This window comes from Thalassophryne amazonica, chromosome 22 (assembly GCF_902500255.1).
Source record: "Thalassophryne amazonica chromosome 22, fThaAma1.1, whole genome shotgun sequence".
NCBI lineage: Eukaryota > Metazoa > Chordata > Actinopteri > Batrachoidiformes > Batrachoididae > Thalassophryne > Thalassophryne amazonica.
This window is the reverse complement of record NC_047124.1, coordinates 3,814,129-3,835,924: the sequence shown is the minus strand read 5'-3', so window position 1 is coordinate 3,835,924 and position 21,796 is coordinate 3,814,129. Positions and strand designations below refer to the sequence as shown.

The following is a 21,796-nucleotide window of genomic DNA, read 5'->3' as shown; positions in this document are numbered from 1 at the left end:
ACCCAACAACACGTGAGGTGGAAAACACCACCTCCACCTCTAATCAGACACAACACTGTAATGTAGGAATAAGAATACTTATCCAAATACGTCCTTCTCAGTCTTCAGTTGTTTTACACACCAGCAACAAGGTATTAATCCGTATGGCTGGCTGAGTTCGTTACCTCCGTGGTAGAGCGATATCTCGGCAATGAGGTGGAGATGCCGTCCAGCTGATATACTCCTCCGTTGATGGATGTCAGCTGTCTCAGTTGATAGGTGACGGCTGTTACCTTGGCTGCTCCTGTGAGGCGGCAGCGCCCTCTGGTGCCTGGAGCCCGCACTCCAGGCAGGGCGCCCTCTGGTGGTGGTGGGCCAGCAGTACCTCCTCTTCAGGGGCCCACACAACATTTAATCTGGTTAACAGGATTTAATGGATCAACATTAACCTATCAAAATAATAAACATTTGCACAAGTGTAAAATGTGCAGATTGTCTGTGTGATAATGTGAGTCTGTGTGCAAATGTGTGTTTTTGAAGCTAAATCTGCATTTATATTAATTTATATTCAACAGCAACACAAACCATCAGCACAAATATTGAATTGGTCTTATTGTTGATCTGTGGCTCACAAACATCACAATGTGTCATTTTACGAAGTCAGATGATGATAACAGTGAGAAGAACGATGCATCCTGTTTACCTGCTCACTAGACATGAAAATAAAAACAAAAACTATGGATAAATATCAAAGTGCTTCCTTTAAAAAAACAAACAAAAAAACAAACAAAAAAAAACAAATCTAATATAAGTTTGTTAATGTTGTCAAATATCTGCAAAATTAAACATTTTTCAGACTGGTTTATTCTTGGACATTTACTCCATAAGTTCGCATACAGAAAATTAACATTTATTATTTATTATTTTTAAAACTGGGATCAAATTTTAAAATAATATTAGTCACCAATAACATTTATTCCCAGTTTACAGATGAACAGAAGAATGTGACGACTCCTCCTCAAATTCCAGTCAGACATTTATCCAAAACCCTAAAAAGACATAACAAGAGAAAACAAAATGGAGGTAAAAAAAACTAAACTGCTCCACATTTTATGAAATAATCAGAATGTTTATGACAAGATTCTTAAAGAGTCTATCTCATAATAATCCCACGTCCACTCTTTAAGACAAAAATGTAAAAACAACGATTTCATAAATATTCTGATGTGACAGTAAATTAAACCACAAGGCAGCGAATCAAACATTTATAATCTGTGTTTTCATTCTGAACTGAACATTCTGAAAGCAGTTTTCTTCTTTCACTCAAATAACTTCAAGGTTAAATTTTGATGTTGGTTGTTTTTTGGCTCCTACAACCCCTGGCAAAAATTATGGAATCACCGGCCTCTGAGGATGTTGATTCAGTTGTTTAATTTTGTAGAAAAAAAGCAGATCACAGACATGACACAAAACTAAAGTCATTTCAAATGGCAACTTTCTGTCTTTAAGAAACACTATAAGAAATCAAGAAAAAAAGATTGTGGCAGTCAGTAACGGTTACTTTTTTAGACCAAGCAGAGGAAAAAATATGGAATCACTCAATTCTGAGGAAAAAATTATGGAATCACCCTGTAAATTTTCATCCCCAAAACTAACACCTGCATCATATCAGATCTGCTCGTTAGTCTGCATCTAAAAAGGAGTGAACACACCTTGGAGAGCTGTTGCATCAAGTGGACTGACATGAATCATGGCTCCAACACGAGAGATGTCAATTGAAACAAAGGAGAGGATTATCAAACTCTTAAAAGAGAGTAAATCATCACGCAATGTTGCAAAAGATGTTGGTTGTTCACAGTCAGCTGTGTCTAAACTCTGGACCAAATACAAACAACATGGGAAGGTTGTTAAAGGCAAACATACTGGTAGACCAAGGAAGACAAAGTGTCAAGACAGAAAACTTAAAGCAATATGTCTCAAAAATCGAAACATGTACAACAAAACAAATGAGGAACGAATGGGAGGAAACTGGAGTCAACGTCTGTGACCGAACTGTAAGAAACCGCCTAAAGGAAATGGGATTTACATACAGAAAAGCTAAATGAAAGGCATCATTAACACCTAAACAGAAAAAACAAGGTTACAATGGGCTAAGGAAAAGCAATTGTGGACTGTGGATGACTGGATGAAAGTCATACTCAGTGATGAATCTCGAATCTGCATTGGGCAAGGTGATGATGCTGGAACTTTTGTTTGGTGCCTTTCCAATGAGATTTATAAAGATGACTGCCTGAAGAGAACATGTAAATTTCCACAGTCATTGATGATATGGGGCTGCATGTCAGGTAAAGGCACTGGGGAGATGGCTGTCATTATATCATCAATAAATGCACAAGTTTACGTTGATATTTTGGACACTTTTCTTATCCCATCAATTGAAAGGATGTTTGGGGATGATGAAATCATTTTTCAAGATGATAATGCATCTTGCCTTAGAGCAAAAACTGCAAAAACATTCCTTGCAAAAAGACACATAGGTTCAATGTCATGGCATAGGGTCAATGAGCAGATCTGATTTGATGCAGGTGTTCATTTGGGGGATGAAAATTTACAGGGTGATTCCATAATTTTTTCCTCAGAATTGAGTGATTCCATATTTTTTTCCTCTGCTTGGTCTAAAAAAGTAACCGTTACTGACTGCCACAATCTTTTTTTCTTGATTTCTTATAGTGTTTCTTAAAGCCAGAAAGTTGCCATTTGAAATGACTTTAGTTTTGTGTCATGTCTGTGATCTGCTTTTTTTCTACAAAATTAAACAACTGAATGAACATCCTCTGAGGCCGGTGATTCCATAATTTTTGCCAGGGGTTGTATTTTGTAAATGCAGATGAAGTGACTCACAGAGGTCACGTTGTGGTGGCATCTGGATTCAGGCGCTGTGAGGCCTCAGAGCTGCTGTCAGCTGGAAAATCAGAAAAACACTCAGTGCGTTTATTTAAGAAAGAGGCCACAGAGCAGCAAAAATCTGCAGCTCCGAACCGCCAACAAGACACCTGGACCAAAGAAGCTGCACTCACCAGACGGACGGCCTTCAGCTCCTGGAACAAGAAGGCAGTTTCAGCGTCACAGTGTGAAAAGTCACAACATGTTTTCTTTCTTCTGCTGACTGAAACTTTTTCCGTCTGACGTCATTTTTGTCTTCCTGTAAGATCTCTGACAGCATCACGCTGCACTCAGCAGGAATCTTCACACAGACGTTTGACCACCAAACCTGGTAAGTGCATGAAAGCCGACCCCAGAATTCACCTCTCTGGCTTTGGTTTGGAAAAGGTCAAAGGTCACTGGGGTCAAAGGTCAAAATTCAGCTTTTTCATTCTGATTTGGACCAAACACGGCTCACATATGGAGGTGGGTTCTGGAATTGCCCAAGTGAGGTCAAATTTGACAAAAGTCAGTTACTGGGGCAAAGGTCAAGGAATACAGAAATTAATTCTTTATTGTTGTTGTTCAGGACTCAGTAAAATTGTTTGGCCTTGCTCAAGGTGCTTCATAAATTAGATTTATTTTAACTCTATTTGGACCAAATGTGACAACTGAGGTGGATTCCAGAACTGCCCTGGCAAAGGTCAGCCAGAGGTCAGTCATTAGGGTGGAGGTCAGTGGGGTCAAATGTCAGGTTGCTGTGGTCTTTACTGTTGTCTTCCTCCTCACTGGTGCTATTACCTAGTAATATAAATACAGTACTAATGACAGAAATAGTTGAAGCTGCTGTAGAAATATTTGTCATTATTTCTTTGATGTTGAAATGAGATAAAATAATAGAGATGATGTGAAGACGACGGTTCAGTGACTAAAGCAGGAAACACAAACTGGTCAGATAATCAAATCAAAGTGCTGGAAACTGAAAAGAGAAAATCTTTCTGTTTTATTCGCTCACCTCTCGTCTTCTTGTAAACTTTGAATCCAATAATTGGAACCAGAACAAGTGCAAGAAGAGCTGCTGCACCGATGACGGGGACGAGGACGTGAGCGGGTGTCTCTGTCCACAAAACAGGCACAGAATCAACACGTCCGTCCACTTTCAGTTAGTAAGGGGCCGATGTCCTGCTGCGTCCCAGACTGTCTGGCGTTCAGTCTCACCGTGGTTGGTCCTGATGGCATGTTTGTCCAGTTTGGTGATGATGTTGTCCTTGACATCAGCCAGTTGAAAACAGAGAGAGAGAGACAAAAACAGAGCGAGAGAGACAGAGACAAAGGGAGGGGGGGGGGGGGGGGGGGGACAGAAAGAGAGAGAGAGATTTTAATACTGATTATTTTCCACATTATCAAAACTGTCAATGATGTCTTGTGATTATTTATTCTGAAAAAGTAATAAATAAATAAAAAATGTATCTAGATTTTTTTTTTGTTATTTAGTTTATAGAATGTTGTATATTTGTTTTATATAAATTAACCCTTAAAGGTTCCAACACAAAAAGTCACATTTTTCCACAATCCAAACATATTTATCAGTCTTTAGAATCCAGTCAAAACCAGTTTCACAGATGCAGTCAGCGTGAATCCAGCTTCACATTTTATTTAAAATGAATTTAGAGCGATTTAAACAGTTCAAAACGGTTGACATGTTTTAACAAACAGAAGTTTAAATGCCATTAAAACAGATATCTCAAATTAAATCCAGTTGAAATAATTCAGTTTACAGAAATTTCAAACCAGTTCAAATGAGAAAATGTCGAGTTTGAAGCAGTTGAGTTTAAAAGTAGAATTCAGCTTAAAATCAGTCAAAAACTAATTTATCTGAAGCAAAAAGAGGACATTTGCACATTTCAGAAGCTGAAACATTGAAATTTGATGTTATTTATTGTTAAATGACAGAATTAAAGAATTCTCAGTCGTTTCAGTTATTTTCTGTTAAGTGTTGAATCGTTTGAGCTTCATTTTGTTTTACTGACTGTTCATGTTTGAAAAGAGGTCAAAGGTGAAGAACGACAGGACAGAGATGATGAGAAGGAAAGAAAGTGAGATGAAAAGAAATGAAGATGGATAGAAAAATAGAGAGATGGAAGAGAAAGAAAAGAGGAGCAAGAGAAAAATAAGTGAGAGAAAGAAAGAAACAGAGACGAAGACGGGTGAGACAGTGACAGAGAAAAACTGATGTGTGGACAGTTTGATGGACAGTGGACATAAAAAGAGGACAGTTTGATGGACAGTGGACATTAAAAAGGGGACAGTATGACGGACATAAAAAGGGGACAGTTTGATGGAGAATAGACAAAAAAGGGGACAGTTAAAGCTAATTTAAAACACACAAATAAATCTATTGCATTAAAAAAAAAAAAAAATCAGTGAAGTGACTCCTTTAACCTGAACCGGTAAGATGCTAATTAGCATTCCTGCTAGCCTAAACGCATAATCATAAAATGAAACTATATATATATATATATATATATAAACAACAAACGTGACATGAAAAGAAATGTCCACAAACCTTATGCCCTTATCAGCCAGGTGCTAATTAAACAAAATTGCTTTAAAACTTCAGATACTTGTTTTCCGGTTAGGTGCGTTTTCAAAATAAAAGCAACAAATTTAATTTTTTTTTAAATAACTGAATAAATAATAACGTGGCCTTAAAGAACGCACAGAAAATAAACGAATTAACATGAAAAATAACATTTTTGGAAATTGTCTGTTATGTGAATTAACATCATTATTCAACAACAACAAAAAGATTGTAGTTTTGTTTCAAAATGTAAGAAATCCCCAATTTTTAACCAAGGGTTTGGGGATATCACCATTTTCATTCAAGTTTGATTTCAATTCATCGTATTATTAATTTATTAATCAAGGAGAGATGTCTTTATTTTGGGTTAATTCTTAAGAAAATAATTTCTTACAGACTTGAAGAATAAAATTGACCTTATCTTTTTGGAGTTTCTGACCAAACATCTTGAGCTGAATCTCCATTGGAGCTTCACAGTGAGACGAAACTCCACAGCACAAAATACAAAACTGAACTTTCTTCAAGTCAGAACCAAATGATGAGATAGATTTTCCATTATTTGAAACCTTATGCATTTTTATACTATTTCTTTAAAGTACATTTTATTTATTTAAAACATTTTCAGCCTGTCTCCACAACATGAAGTTCTGGTCTGAACTGGAATGTGGATGTGTGTCTTTAGATCCGGTTCAGGAGGGACAGAAACCTGCTCCGTGTGGGTTTCACTGTCTGATTACTCGACACCAACTCATCGCAAAACCACGGAATGTGGGACACACGTTTATCTCACAACCTTCTCTGTAAGTTCAGAGGGCAGCGACCCTGACATACTGGGTCAGATCTGGAACCATCGTCCTTCTGATCTACAGATCCAGTCCAGTAAGTCCAGGTCCTTTAAAAATGTGTCTAAACCTGATCCAGTGATCTTGATGAAGCCTGTCAGTTAAAACAGCCAGCGCCAGAGAATCAGCAGGTTACCTTTAGTGCACGTGGACATGGATCTGTGGACAAAGACTCAGATCTGTCCAACATTCATTCAGACAGGGTGATGACAAGATAATAATAATAATAAATAAAATAAAAAAATCCAGACTGTCTGCTTTTATAGTTTCATTATGAAACAAATCATCAACAGGAGTGCTGCATTCATTTGATTTTTTTCTCTTTAAAGTCTGACATCGAAACCACCACATCTACGGAAACTGCACATCCTGTCAATCAGCAGAGAAACAGCCATAACGTCTGCAAATATTTATTATTATTACTAAACATGAAAACAGTAAATTCAAATGATGTGAAATCAACAACTGACGTTTGTTTGGTACCACGTGCTGAAACCAGACTCCTCCCACTCCTAGCAGCTTGTGTGGGCGGGACCAAACTGTCTAAAATTTATTTTGCTGTTTAAAAAAAAAAGAAAAGAAAAAAAAGATGTTTTAAATATACTGTATTTTTTGCTACATCCACGCCTACAGGCCACAGCAGCTAAACGTGTTCTACAGAAATGACAGAAAATAATCACAGATTATTAGTTCATCAATCACTAAATCATGATTTATTCCAGTATCTGTAACTGGAAGGATTGTCTCAGGTCTACATTGTTATATTTAAAAAATTCTTTCAACAGCCTTCATAAAATAGTTCTAAAAAACTACAATACAACTTTCCTACTAGTTGATATTGTATATTTGTCACTGCTGTCAGTTCAACATTTAAAAGTACTATTCAGAAGGTGATCGCATGTTTAATAACTTCCAGTACTTTTCCAGTGTTAAGGTGTTTTTTTTTTTGTTTTTTTTTTTTATAGTTTGGGAGGTCCTTGCTGGACCTTTGTAGGATTCATAACAATTTTTATGGGTTCTGGTGTTTTTGGGTCACCCTGTATACATACATATAAATAAAAAATTCACGTTATCAATAATGTCAATTCCAATGACTTTTGTATTTGTCTCTCCCAGAAAGCACTAAACAAAATAAAATGTAATAAAGAATAAGTGCCAATAATCGTACAAGTATGACACAAATGCACAAAACCCCAAAATTAAAGCGCTGGTAACAGAAAAAACATGACTTAAAATGAGTTTTTCCTTCAAGATGCATGTTTTAGGTGCAACGTTTGAAATATGTAAACAGTTTTGTAAGTTAAAACAGTGTGGATGTTTAACTCAAAAAAATAGCGTAAAGAAGATGTAAGAGGTAATCCTGGAACATGCAACGCTCTGAATTCACTCTCGGACTGAAGTCTGAACTTGGATTAATTTGTCATCATATATGAAAATAATCCATATTTTAATACTCGGCTGTTTTTAGAGACATTAAGTTTAAAGCAGTAACTGTAAACAACAGACTGAACTCAAGTGAATATTGTAAGTATTTTTAATGAAACAAGCACAAATAATGATGTGAACTACACATTTATTTTTGGGATCCCGAACGGGACACACCAGGACGTGACAACCTGGAATTCCCACCTGCTTTTATTGGCAAGTGTTAAAAAGGTGAGAAGTCAACACCATAAAAATAAAAGGAGTCAACTGAAGAGCAATAAGTATGTGGAGTGACAAACAACAACAACAACAAACAAAACAACAGGGAAAGATGCTATTATTATAATTCATTTAAAAAAAAAAAAGAGGGGGGGGGGTGTTTACCGTTGAATGACGTCACTTTCTCCTCAGGGTTCAGTGATTCTTATTTATGAAGCAGTTATCTGCAAGATCTAATTTAATTTATTTCAGAATTGGCAGTGATGTCTTCATATATTAAAAAAAAGATGTTTAATCATAATTTAACAAATTCAACTTTTTGCTCGTGTCTTTTTATTTTATTGTCAATTATAAAATGCGCATTTAATTATTTTACTTTTTTTCCTCTAATAAATAACTGAAAAAAACCTTAGAAAAAAAATTTGTTTGTTTTGCATGCTTTACCCCATAATGTTAAAAATAAGTTATCAAATATGTAAAGTTTAGGGTTTTTTATTATTATTATTAATCCCGCTAATTAACAGCTCACAGAGTCATCAATTTTACAACATACCCGGAATGTTCCGTCTATAAAGTTTTACTGAAATGATCAAAAAACAAAAGAAAGCTCCATCCGCAGTGGTTTCTTTATCAAAAATACATCAGTGAGTCTACAGCGACACAAAGAGACAAAAAACACAAAATATGCAAATTAATGACTAAATTCATTCTGTATACAGAGACTGTGCAAAAAGACAGTCCCATTAGAAAGAGTTTAACGAGGGCTCGTTAGTCCTCCTGCAGAGTCTGTTTAGTGCCGATGCGAAACACGGCGTCACCGAAGAACTTCCTGTAGGGGAAGAAACAGAGGAAATAATTATCTAAAGCTTCAGATCCAGAATCAAACTTCAGAAACGGTTCAAAGATTAAACACACTTTTGTTCTAGTTAAAAATTAACCAACTCAAACTGGTTCCAACGTGACCAATTCATTAAAAACCCTAAAAGTATTTGTGGAAGTTTTGGTTTTTGATTGAGGGTCGTTAGGAACAAAATAATTTATTTTATTTAATTTTTCAGCGGGTATCTGACCATTCTAGTGACTCTGTCTCTGGACTTTGGAGCTGGTTCCGTTTGTTGAGTCGTCACTGTGACGTTTGCAGCTCGTCTGACTGGTGGCAAGTTCAGCTGCTGAAGAGGGAAAAAGAAGTTTTTGAGTCTAGTGGGCCTCTGACATCATCAGGCGTTAATGCTGACGGTGTTGTTGGTCTCGATCACGCGCGAGTCGAGCGGCGCTCACCTTTTTGCAGTGCGGGCCGAGCGACCTGCTGGACACCTTTACTGTAGCACATCATACTGGTTCCGGGGGAACCTGGAAGGACAAACATGGTTCAGGTGCAGCAGTTCTTAAAGTGGCGCTGGAGTGAAGAACAATGTGCGCAAGAAGCACCGAGTGCCGTAAACACACGCACCCTGCTGGTGGGAGTGGCTTGGTGGCTCGCCCTGCAGGAACATCATCGCTCCGCTCTGGGCCTGAACCGGCGTCTGGTACCCTAAAAACCACCGGAAAACATTCACAACAACTTTCCTTCACCTCGCCAGCGACAGGAAGAACTGAGACGCTTGGACAGAAAAATCTGCAGTTTCACCTACCAGAGGGCGCTGCAGCATCATGTGCCGAAAGTCCCATCCTGTCTGACGTGTCACCGTTTCCGTTACCACTGAAGTTGGATGGGACGGTTTCCAAAAGACCTACAGATACAACAACCAGAAAGACAGTCCTGATCAGAGTCTTTCTATGGTGAAGATCCACCAAGGATGATGAAGATGTCAACAATTTCCCTCTCATGGGGAAAACACGGATTATCCTGGGAGGGATGTTAATTATTCTGTCATTCAGTTTACGAGTGACAAAAGCATTCCGGTACTACAACTCCACCCAACCCTGATTATAGAGGAGGAAAGCCACCCAATGAGCGGCGAACATTTTTGAAGAGTGACTGAAAGAGGAGCAGGCTTTTTTTTGCAAGCTTGCACTCGGCCAAGATGGACGCACTTTTCTCTTCTCCCTCCCTCCTTATCTTTCCTGCTTCTGTGGTGTGTTGTCTGTGAGGCTGCAGCTTTGCTCTTCTGGAAAACGACAAAAATGGATCTGTTAAAATGGTCTCTGAACGCAACTGACACTACAAGACATTTGGGGGCGGAGGACCCGACCTGTCCTGCCGGGACACATGTGATGGGTTACGTGATGGACTCGTGGAGGAGATGGCAGGTCATGTGCCTTTACATGCTTTCTGTGGAGGACGTTGAAGATGTGTACATATTCGGCTTGGTGGTGACCGGCTTTCTGCTGTGTGGAGCGGGCACTGCGCTGGTTTACCGGAAAATCAAGAAAGTGGAAGCAGCTTTGATTGGTCCTTCCAGGCTGCCCTACATGATTGATTCGATTGGGAAGGCAGTGGTTGCGCAGTCGGCGGGGGTTAATTGCGCGTTGGAAAACATCTCGAATAGAATCGCAGCCCTGGAAACCCGCTCTGACCGTCTGTGAAGACCACATTCTACATTCAGATGCATTGAGAGCCACTCTGTTCTCAGAACTGTGGAATCTTTCAGGCGTCTGCTAATCTGGTTATTCATTTGGCTTCCCCAAACACAGCTGCACTTCAAGGTCGCTGTGATAAAGCCTCCTCAGAAGATCAACACTTAAGCCTCGCTCCCTGGTCTTCCCCCCTCCCCTCAGCTTCTCCAGCTCTGACGTTGACTGACAGTGGACTGCTCAGGGCTGCCCCTCCCTCTCCAGGATTGTCGGACAAGGCCGTTGACGGCGCCAAACAGGCTGCCTCTGGAGTGTTCTGATAAACTGGACCTTTTCAAATCTCGGCTGTCGTCCTGTGTCCTTGTTTTTGTCTGTGTGATTATTGTTTTTCTGTGCTGATGGGGATTTTTTTCCTCATTGCTGCTGTGTAATGCAGCGGCTATGAGGGTTTTTTTTTTTTTTTTTCCTTTTCCCTCGTGTTTTGCTTTTCAATATATGTTTATGTACCGGGCCGGCCTATGTGTTGTGTTGTGTGTGTGTTTGTTATGGGTCGGTGTTGGTTTGCTCAGCCCTGCTGTTGACCAAGGCAGGGATGTACATCTGGAGCTGGTCCCCGGGCGCCTAATGGCGACTTCTGCTCCTACTGGCAATTAGGATGGGTTAAATGCAGTAGACACATTTCATTTTGCAGGGAACATGTTCTTCTGTGCATATGACAACAAAATTCCTTTGAATCCTTGAAAATGTTGGACCATTCTCAGTTGTTTACTGAATTCAAGAAAACAATCAGAAATTAACTTCATGTACTCTGTAGGGAGCTGCTATAGTAGTGGAAAAAAATATCCTAGCATTGCTAATACGGCAGCAAACTGCCACATCTGCAACTTTTTATTTTCTGCTTTGATAGTCTAGTTGCTCTGGCCTTCGCTGGTGGCAGAAAAAATTATAATCTACACCCGAAAAGATCTCTGAGCATTTAACTACTGTAAGTCCAGGAATGCCCTGTGGGCAGGACATTGTGTCCAATCACATATCCGCAGTCTGTGTGACATCATGTGGTCCTTACCGAGGCCCCTGTAACAGGACAGCTGCTGGTAGATCTGCTTCATTCGCTCAATGTTGAGTCGGCTTGCCTCGGCGTGGTTCACCATGGGTTTGGGGTAATGGACCCCAATGATACATTTGGCTGCCTTCTGCACGCTGTCTGGAGCGTTCCAGGGATCATAAATGTATCTGGCTGGAAATCCCCTCAGAATGGGCAGATAGCGTCTGAAAAACACAACGGTTTACAGATTTTACTATCTGTAAGGAGGAAGAGGTCAGATTATGACGTTAGCAGATGTGAGCTCACCGAATGTAATCTCCGTTGGGGTCCGTGCGCCGGCCGAAACCCACGGGACAGTAACAGTGGAAGAACTGCTGGAAGAAAGAGCTGCAGGAGAGCCACATCCAGCTGCCAGCGTTCACGCTCCAGTCTGCATCCAGCAGGAGCTCCTCAAACACCTGAACACACACACACAAAACAGAAAATCACAGCTCCTCACGTACGCTGCAGGAACAAAAAGAAAACATACATTTGGATGAAAACAGGTCTAAAAATTTTCCTTTTCTTTAACAGTGTGACATCACAAAGGCCGCAGCTTTTCTTTGTTCTGTATCATGTGATCATTTAAGAAACGTGTGTGTGTTTGTTCCACTGTGACTCAGCAGTGCTGAGGAAAACTTCCACTAAACTTACTGTGTGCGTGAAGGTTGACTTGGCAAAGGTCAAAGTCAAGACAAAAATCTTGGGGGGTGGGGAGGGGTAGCATGTTAGTAATGTGTTTCCTACCTTCATGCCCTCCTCCCAACTGATCCACAGGTCTCCTCGGGTCAGGAAACAGGCCACGGCGTGTCGGGCCAGGTGGTGGATCCAGCCTTCCTGCCTCAGCTGGGTCATGATGGCGTCGATCCAGGGATAGCCGCTCTTGCCCTCCGCCCACTTGGCCAGTGCCTCAGGGTTGCGGTCCCAAGGGATCTGGACGCAGATGGGATTGCTCTCCATCTTGTCGAAGCAGGGGTTGTTGGTGGCCGTGGTATAGAAGAACTCACGCCACAGCAGCTGGCCGTAAAGCGAGAGAGGAGGAGAGCTGTTCTTCTTCAGCTGGCAGGGGGGCGATGAAGAGGCGAGGCGTGTTAGTGCTTCAGGTGGTGGAGCGGACGCACTGTGCACAAGCGTAAAATGACCTGAGGTTACCTTCCTGTAGAGGTCCGACAGTTTGAAGTAGAAGACGCGACAGGAGAGGCAGCCGAAGCGCAGGTACGGGCTGAGTCCTGTGGGGCTCGCCAGCAGAGAGTTGGCGTTCATTCTGGGGCGCTCAAAGTTGGCCACCCAAGCCTGATGAGGACAGAAATCAGAAACAGCATCAGTCTGAGTCTCAGGAACAAAACCGACGAGAACACTGACAGAGAGACTCAGTTCTCAGGACCAGAACGTCATCAAATAACCAAATCCACAAAACAATCCCTACCTTCCTCTCCAGGTGTCTCTCGAGTCGTGTGAGTGCTTCCGTCTCTCCTCCTGGCCACACGGCCGACGTCAGACCTTCAGTATCAAAACCTGCAGGGATCAAAATGATAAAAACTCACTTTGTGTCTCTGCATCCAAAACAGCCACTGATGTGGACAATAAAACCTCGCTCACCCAGCTCCTCCAGGGACGGGACCCCAAACTTGTCATCGTGGTCTTCAGAGAGTGGGGTCGTGCATTTCCCCATCACCTCAGCCGTGATGGGCTCTGCAGGAACCGCCACGGCCTCCATCCGACTGATGAGGGTCTGAAACCGCTTGTAGGTGAGGGGGGACTGACCCTGATTCAACTCTATGATCCTGCAGGAGGAAAAAAAAAAAAAAAAAAAAAAAAAAATCACAAGAGTTACTGAAGACGTTTTTATATTAACTGTTACTAAATTAAAGTTTATAATCAAAGAGCTCAGTGTTGGCATTCATTTGTATGTTTTTAGTCCGTTATGGTCTCATTTTTCACTGCATCTGCAAGTCGGGCACCTCTGTGGAACCAGCACCATCACAGACAGAAATAAGTAGAACTCAAAAAGGTATTTCACGTGAAATAACAAAAATACCTCATAAATTACGATAAGAAGAAAAAAAAGCTGGTTTTTTTTTAACTACAAAAAAAGCTGCTAAATTTTTATTACGTGACAGTCTCAGCAGAGTCATTCAAAGTTTCACAGTCGTACTGAGGAGTACAGAATTTATTTTTTATCTGTTCTGGGTTATTCAAACTTATCCTATCTTTTATTTCAAATGAGGTGTAGAATTATTTGATTCTACTGAAACAGAATAAGTTGTGTTCAAAATGCTTAATTTCTAACCCCCCCACTTTTGGTGAAAGAGGGGAGTATGAACTCACTTGTCGAGGTCATAGAGGGTGTGGGAGATGCGGACCGTCACCTCCACTCCGGCCTCGGAGGCCAGTTTCTTAATAGCTGCGTCTCGCTCCTTCCCGAAGGGCTCCGAGTCATACTCATAGGAAAGACGGGTAATTTTCCACTCCTGTGAAAAAAACGTGGTGTCAAAGCAAAGCTACAGAACAGCACTGCGACTATGTCACGGCTCGATTTTTAACTCACCTTGAAAAGTCTGGGAAAGACATCAGTGGGCTGTCCTCGGATCACAAAGAGACGAGAGTTGAGTTTACGGAGGCTGGAGTCCAAATCCTCAAGACTCTGCAGTAAGAACCTGTGAAAGAAAGAGAGGAAATTATTTAAAAACACGTCACACCGCAACTAAAAACCCACCGTGCTAAAAACACAACACCTACTTTTATTAATAAGTCATCCATAAATGATTGTAAAGATTGTCAGCTGTGACACATCATCCATTTAGGAACATGTGAATCAACTGTTGAGTTAATCCACCCGGATCCACCTTTAACCATCACTACACATGACGCCAGCAAACCAAACAAAGACACAAATGTTCCAAACAAAAGGTTTTATTAATTTTTCATTGTGGCAGTGACATGAATCTGATCTGTTGCTATAGTGACATCTGTAAGTGGAAACTTCCAAAGCCAGTCAGAGCAAACATAAAATCCTGTTGTTGACTTTGACCCGTTTTATGCCACAAAGTTTATTTCAGTTTCACTCCAGCTACAAGACCGGAAGGGTCAAATTTACACTGTTCTGATGATTAAAAAGTAATCCAGTACTGTAAGAAGTCCACACCTTTACATAAAGACCTTATTTGTTTGCTTTTGGTAAAGCCCCGTCCCTTCATGTCTCTGAAACTTCGTTGATCAGTTTGAGAGACATCTGGAGCCAGTGGAGAGAGCTGTACAGGGATACAGATATCTGTCCAAGAGGCTGAAGGTCCAAGTCTTTAGGTTTCTGGAGCTTACAGTCTTACTGTATGGTTATGAGATTTAGACTCTAATCAGTGACTCAAAACAATCACTGGAGGTCTTCAGTAGCAGGTCCTTACAGGGATCTTTGAGTACTACTGGAATTAAATCAGTGGAGACTCGAAGGAGGAACACCACCAACACAGTGGTTGTACGTGCACGATCCAGTAAGAAGATACCCCAAAACCCCAGAGACTGGACAAGACAAGGGGACAATAGGACACAGATTGATGTCACCTTTCAGGTGGTGGAACACAAGTCCACCTGGTTGTCAATCAGGACCCAGGGTGGTTCCGTAAGATGGTGGGCACAGCAGCACCAGTTCACGTTCCAGGACCCCACAAACCCAACAGTCCAGGAAGTCATTAAGGATCCATCTGACTTCTCAGATCAGAAACTGTTTTCATCATCAATATTAGCACCATGGGCCTTTAATGACCCCACAAGTCATGAATCAGCAGTGAATTGACTTTGTTCACCAATAATTCCCACAAGAGGTGATGGATTCTGACAGATCCAAACCCACAAGACCAATTCCACATTTTTTGGTGTGTTTTTTTTTTTTTTTAAATTCCAGCATGTTTTCTGAAAATGCATCCATTTTTGAGTTAATCCTGCAAATGTAAACCTGTCAGAGAAACGTGACACTAATCACGTTCTTGGATTCTTTCCTCTGAGGATTCCTGATGAAAACAGATGTGACCAGGAAGCAGTTTTGTCAGATCATGGAGGAATTTTGCAGCAGCAGCAAAAGTAGGTCAAAAAGAGAAGTGAGAGTGTTCCTGCTAGCACACTTGAAAACTTGCAATGTTTGCATCAGATAGCAACGGCTCATCAGCGAGAACTGAAAGGACAGAACGGATCCAGGATTCCAGAAAAACCTGAGCTGAAGCTAATTATAGCCTGTCGTTAAAGCATCGTAACGATCTGAGACTCTGCTACGGAAAACATCAAAGACACGCGGCAGAGAGAAGCTGAGACTAACTGTAAAGATAAAGTTCTTCCAGGGGACAATTTTTGCCCCTGCTTCAGGGTAGAGACTCTGCCTGCACAACAGGAACCTGTTAAGAATGAGTTCCAATCCACCATTTTTCAGCACAACACCACAGCTTTAGATCTGTAGATGCTGATCCTGAACATCTCACATTCTTCTTCTGTCCTAAAGATGCCATTAAAACTGCACCATCTGCAACAATCAGGGAGCCACAGACCTCAAGACCTCAGACCAACTCATCAACAACTGCTACTTACAGCCCAGCCCCTCTGTGGAAGTAACTCTATGACATCACAAAGACACAGCACAGTACAGTCACTGAAAAGACAATAAGCTGGAAGAAGGGCCAAAAACAAACGCCGATGTGTGCATTACAAACACACTAAAATAAAATTTAAAAGTACAGCGTCACTGAGCTTTTTAAGATTGAAGGCATAAAAAGAATTTTCACTGGCACACCTAGAACTTTATTTATTAGCCTTTAAATAGGGGATTAATAATATGACATCACCAATATGATCAAAATTTGCATTGTCTGGAAAAAAATTAAGGACACAGAGGCAGCCAATCAGAGTAGAGAGGTACAGTGATATCACAGGCTGGTCTCTCTCTGGCTCCTAATCAAACATGGTGGAAAACGCTCCAAAACCGCGGCCTTTCTGTGTAAATCTAAGATGTTTCTCACATAGTGTGTAAAAACTGGTGAGAAATAAACGCTTCTACAATGAAAAACTGTTTTTTTTAACATGTTAACGCCTCTGGAGTCATTTATGAGACTCTTCAAATGCTCATGCATGCGCACGTGCATGCCCTCCTGCAGACGGTGGCAAAAGAAAATATTCATTATGGACTACCCACCCCAGAAAAAATATGGTCTCGCCATTCAAATGAGTTGTAATTTTACAAGACATTCAAAAACTAAACAGACATTAGAATGCTTGGATTTCAGGAGGACCTAAATTCAGTCAGTTTTGTGAAATGCGGATGGCCCTATAGCTTTAAAAATACGAAGTGGCTGCGGGTACGTACGTCCGTATCTTCTGCGGGACTGCTAAAAGTATGGACAGAGGTTCACTGAGTGGACGTACGTGACACCGGAAAATACACATGTGGAACAAGCGGTGACGCTCTTAAGAGAGACAAAATATTTTACATCCACTAATGCTTCAGCTGAACTGTGCTGTTTCTTTTTTCTCCCTTGTTTCAGAAGCCGTAACTGGCAACTGTCAGCCTGTAAGCTCGCTGTCGTGCTGATAATCATTTGAGTACATTTGTTTAATGAAGCTGCTGTAATTTAAGAAATTCATCAAATGTAAATGAAAAAAATTCATCAAAATATTGACGTAAATTGCGAAGGTGTTTTGCTTCTTTCATCATCCATCCACCTCAAGTTCAAAGCGCTGTTTTCTAAGCGAGGCGGAAAGAATTGTACGTGACACCGGACCTTTAGCCGCATATGGTACGGGTACTGACATATTTGCGCATTCTGATTGGTTGGTAAGACACCCTCTGTATCTTTAGAACGGTCTCTGTAAATACGGGTCATACCCATAGCCACTGCCTTAAAAATAATCAAAACACAACTCTTTAATCTTTTTAACAGAGCCCCAAATTTCCCAAAATGATCCTTAACACGTGGTCCAGACCTGGATATGACTGGTCTCAGAGGAAAACTTCGGACACAGAACTGAACCAAACCTAATGTGTTAACTTCACAAGTTAAACAGTGGAATTATTTTTAAGTTACGCAAGTGGACTCTTGAGAGTGTTCACATGGTGACTAATGGCAATGGTGAGGTTTCACAAGTGTCATGCTAATCAACACATAAGTCCTCAGAATGGGGAATCAGTTTGGGAACCGAATCCCCCGATGGGTTTGGTGCTGTCACTTATCTCCAAACTCCATATATAAAACTTACTGTTTAACAATACCAATAAAAACAGAAGAGGTACAAATTTAATGTAGTTTACTTCAATAAAATTTGCAAGATCATTAAATCTAGCCACCCCGAGTTCCTACAAGTTTTGAGGAATCTTCCTTGTCATTGTTCCCACATCAGTAATCTTCACCAGAATATCTGAAATCCAATTTTATACCAAATGATGGAATTTACCAGACTCACACCAGAAACATGTCCTTCAGGCTCGGCGCGGAAACACGACGTTCAGACTCGGCGCGGAAGCACGACATTCAGACTCGACGCAGAAACACGACATTTAGAATCGATGCAGAAACACGACATTTAGACTCGGTCCAGGAACACATCCTTTTTCTGTTATTATTCTTGCTATTTATAGTCATTATTATTTTTTAGTATATTTTATTATTTTCCTTTTGCATTTATTCATATAGAATGTTTAATTTATGTTTTGACTAATTTCTTTGGTTTGAGGGACAATTCATTTCAAACCTTTCTTACGCTGATGACATAGTTGTTACTAACAACAGCATTGCAAATCTACAATTATTTTTAGATTGGCTATGCATAAATGCTAATTAGCCTGAGTATGAATCTAACAAAAACAGCAGTAATGACAACAGATGTAAATCAACCAAACATAGATATCAGAATTTATCTTGTTTTCTGTTTCTCTCGATATAAAGAGGGAAATCAAAGATCTGCAGGAGGCAAGTGATGAATTTCATGACCAAAACGTGTTGTTAAGGTTATGGTTAGTGTTGTACATGAAAGCATGTAGAGTATGGATTTTGTCTGCCTATAGTAAGCTAGCAGGGTGAACTTTAGATGGAAACCTAAAACATATTATATCATAGCTTCTGTTTCTATAATAACATAACCATATTTATAGCTTAGCCTACTAGTTATAATTTAGTTTTACAACAAGTCTCCAGACTAGGTAGATGTATACTACAAGTTTCAGGAGCTAACTCCTATAATATTATGTATTAACTATAATTCTTGTATACGAGGGCTGTCAATAAAGTACCGGTCCTTTTTATTTTTTTCAAAAACTATATGGATTTCATTCATATGTTTTTACGTCAGACATGCTTGAACCCTCGTGCGCATGCGTGAGTTTTTCCACGCCTGTCGGTGACGTCATTCGCCTGTGAGCACTCCTTGTGGGAGGAGTCGTCCAGCCCCTCGTCGGAATTCCTTTGTCTGAGAAGTTGCTGAGAGACTGGCGCTTTGTTTGATCAAAATCTTTTCTAAACCTGTGAGACACATCAAAGTGGACACGGTTCTAAAAATTAAGCTGGTTTTCAGTGAAAATTTTAACGGCTGATGAGAGATTTTGAGGTGATTCTGTCGCTTTAAGGACTTCCCACGGTGCAAGACGTTGCGCAGCGCTCTCAGGCGGCGTCATCAGCCTGTTCAAGCTGAAAACCTCCACATTTCAGGTTCTATTGATCCAGGACGTCGTGAGAGAACAGAGAAGTTTCAGAAGAAGTTGGTTTCAGCATTTTATCCGGATATTCCACTGTTAAAGGAGATTTTTTTTAATGAAAGACGTGCAGACGGGTCCGCGCGTCGGGACGCAGCCGCCGCGACGCTCCGCCACAGGAAAAACACCTCTGTTGGAAGCCTTAAGGACAAGCTGGAACATGTCCTGCTGTTAAACAATTTCTCATATACTCACTCCACTGAAAGCCATCAAAAGCCGCCTGGATTTTACAAATGGTTATCAACACGGAGGTGTTTTTCCTGTGCCGCCGCACCGCGTCGGCTGCGTCCCGACGCGCGGACCCGTCCGCACGTCTTTCATTAAAAAAATCTCCTTTAACAGTGGAATATCCGGATAAAATGCTGAAACCGACTTCTTCTGAAACTTCTCTGTTCTCTCACGACGTCCTGGATCAATAGAGCCTGAAATGTGGAGGTTTTCAGCTTGAACAGGCTGACGACGGCGGCTGAGAGCGCTGAGCGACGTCTCGCACCGTGGGAAGACCTTAAAGCGACAGAATCACCTCAAAATCTCTCATCAGCCGTTAAAATTTTCACTGAAAACCAGCTTAATTTTTCGAACCGTGTCCACTTCGATGTGTCTCACAGATTTAGAAAAAATTTTGATCAAACAAAGCACCAGTCTCTCAGCAACTTCTCAGACAAAGGAATTCCGACGAGGGGCTGGACGACTCCTCCCACAAGGAGTGCTCACAGGCGAATGACGTCATCGACAGGCGTGGAAAAACTCACGCATGCACACGAGGGTTCAAGCATGTCTGACGTAAAAACATATGAATGAAATCCATATAGTTTTTGAAAAAAATAAAAAGGACCGTTACTTTATTGACAGCCCTCGTATGTTGTTTATTACCCTGATTGTGTAAATGTCACTTATATACATGCTGTCCATATTCTTGAGCCACTTAGGTGGGTATGGAGAGTTCCCATTTGATAAAAAAGCTTTTCAACCTACCATCCCTGGTTCTCAAGACCAGGCACCTAAGTGGCTCTACTCTTCTTCTTTTTTTTTTTTTTTTTAGATATACTTTAGTATACACTAGTAGAGTTTTACCTTAGATTTGGAATGTACAATAAAAGATATACCTTACTGAATTTTCATGATTGCATAGTTTAAATAACAGCAGGTGCCGTACTAATAACCAAATTGTGGTTTGTATATGGAAACTGTATCAATAGCAGTGGCCAAAATAAGTCTCTCTGGGAAAAAATACGTATCCTCTCCAACTAAGTGGTCCAATACCTGCAGTTTGAAGCACAACCAACTGTCAGAACCTGATACTGCCCGATTATTTTAATCCTAGTATCAAACTCAAACGTGAAAAGACTTGACAACTCTAAAGTCATTCCTGAACGCTGTAGTAAAGCCTGTAGCTGATCTCTGAAGGTACTTTGAGGTGGTTGGATGTCGATGGCTCTTACCTCCACCGGTTTATCCCAACACTGGACGATCCGGCAAACCAGGGGTCCAGAATGTAGACACAGCGGACCGTATCCGCTCCCAGCAGAGATTCCTTGAGGGATGGATTGTCATGGAGCCGCAAGCCCTTCCTGAACCAGTGGATGGTGTTAACGACCATTACTCAACCAGAAAAATACTTTGCCTCTTTGAAAAACTACAAGTCTTCAATAATTCAGTTCACTCCACTGTTTGGAAAAAGTGTCCAAAAAATGACGTGTTCTTTTTGTGTTCTCAGACTACAGATTTAACCTTGCTCTATGAGATGTGTTTCCATAATGTGGAAGAGTTTAAAAAGTGATTTCTGCTGAAGCATTTCTCCAGCTGTGCGGGCGGCTAACCGGCGGGCGTTAGGACCCGCTCCTCCGACGAGCGACAGCCGCGCTGGTTGTATAACTTGTTTTTTCTAAATGTTAAAAAGAAATACAAAACTCCACATGCACTAAGACACTTTCGACTCAAAATATTATGAATAAAAAACCCCACAATGAATTAGTCCGCATTTGGCGCTAACAGACGGCGTAAAACACCGCGGCTGCTCCGCGCCACAAAAGCACTTAGCTTTCGTAAGCGCGTCCGGGTCCCTTTCGCTTCGTTTCGCTCACTCTAAAACCAAATATTTCGGATATTTTAGAAAATATTTTCTTCTCTCCTACGAGCAGATCTGCTGCGTGCTCACTGCGTCACTCTGGCCGTGACTCCGCCCACAGGAGGACGTACGCAGACTAACACGGTCTGTGATTGGTCCAAAGCGGCACGTGCGCTCGACTGCGTGATCACGTTTCTGCAGCGTGCTCCGGGAGGGGGCGTTACCCGGCGCTTGTATAATGTTCGTCATGTTGTGTAACAGCAGCAATGTGAAAAATATACCAACTTCTCTTTTCTTATAACTTTGACACTTATTACGTTCATACACGCTGCGTCTCCCAGCAAAAAGAAAAATACATACAAGTGCGTCATTATAAAATTATTAATTTTCACCTGATGCATCTTAATTACTAATGACTTAGTATTTCAAATAAATTAAT

General features: G+C 41.0%; 1 protein-coding gene and 1 long non-coding RNA gene across 3 annotated transcripts; both read right to left on the bottom strand.

The window, feature by feature from the left end:
- Nucleotides 1-870: 870 nt before the first annotated feature.
- On the bottom strand, nt 871-4,036 carry LOC117504156. Its single transcript, XR_004558733.1, has 4 exons — nt 3,917-4,036; nt 3,057-3,077; nt 2,881-2,941; nt 871-1,028 (listed from the first exon to the last, which is right to left on the bottom strand). It is a non-coding gene; the product is annotated as an uncharacterized LOC117504156 (long non-coding RNA).
- Nucleotides 4,037-7,835: 3,799 nt separating this feature from the next.
- On the bottom strand, nt 7,836-21,461 carry LOC117503742 (cryptochrome-1-like). 2 transcript variants are annotated; one of them, XM_034162966.1, is made up of 14 exons: nt 20,732-21,461; nt 14,115-14,223; nt 13,895-14,037; nt 13,166-13,350; nt 12,993-13,081; nt 12,719-12,859; nt 12,314-12,625; nt 11,834-11,985; nt 11,549-11,751; nt 9,600-9,698; nt 9,419-9,499; nt 9,247-9,318; nt 9,039-9,137; nt 7,836-8,797 (listed from the first exon to the last, which is right to left on the bottom strand). In XM_034162966.1, exons 1-13 carry the CDS (start codon nt 20,887-20,889, stop codon nt 9,043-9,045), a joined length of 1,839 nt encoding a protein of 612 aa, XP_034018857.1. In that variant the 5' UTR covers nt 20,890-21,461; the 3' UTR covers nt 7,836-8,797; nt 9,039-9,042. The 2 variants fall into 2 exon arrangements, with proteins under 2 accessions (XP_034018857.1, XP_034018858.1); XM_034162967.1 differs by having other exon boundaries at nt 9,039-9,134.
- Nucleotides 21,462-21,796: the final 335 nt, after the last annotated feature.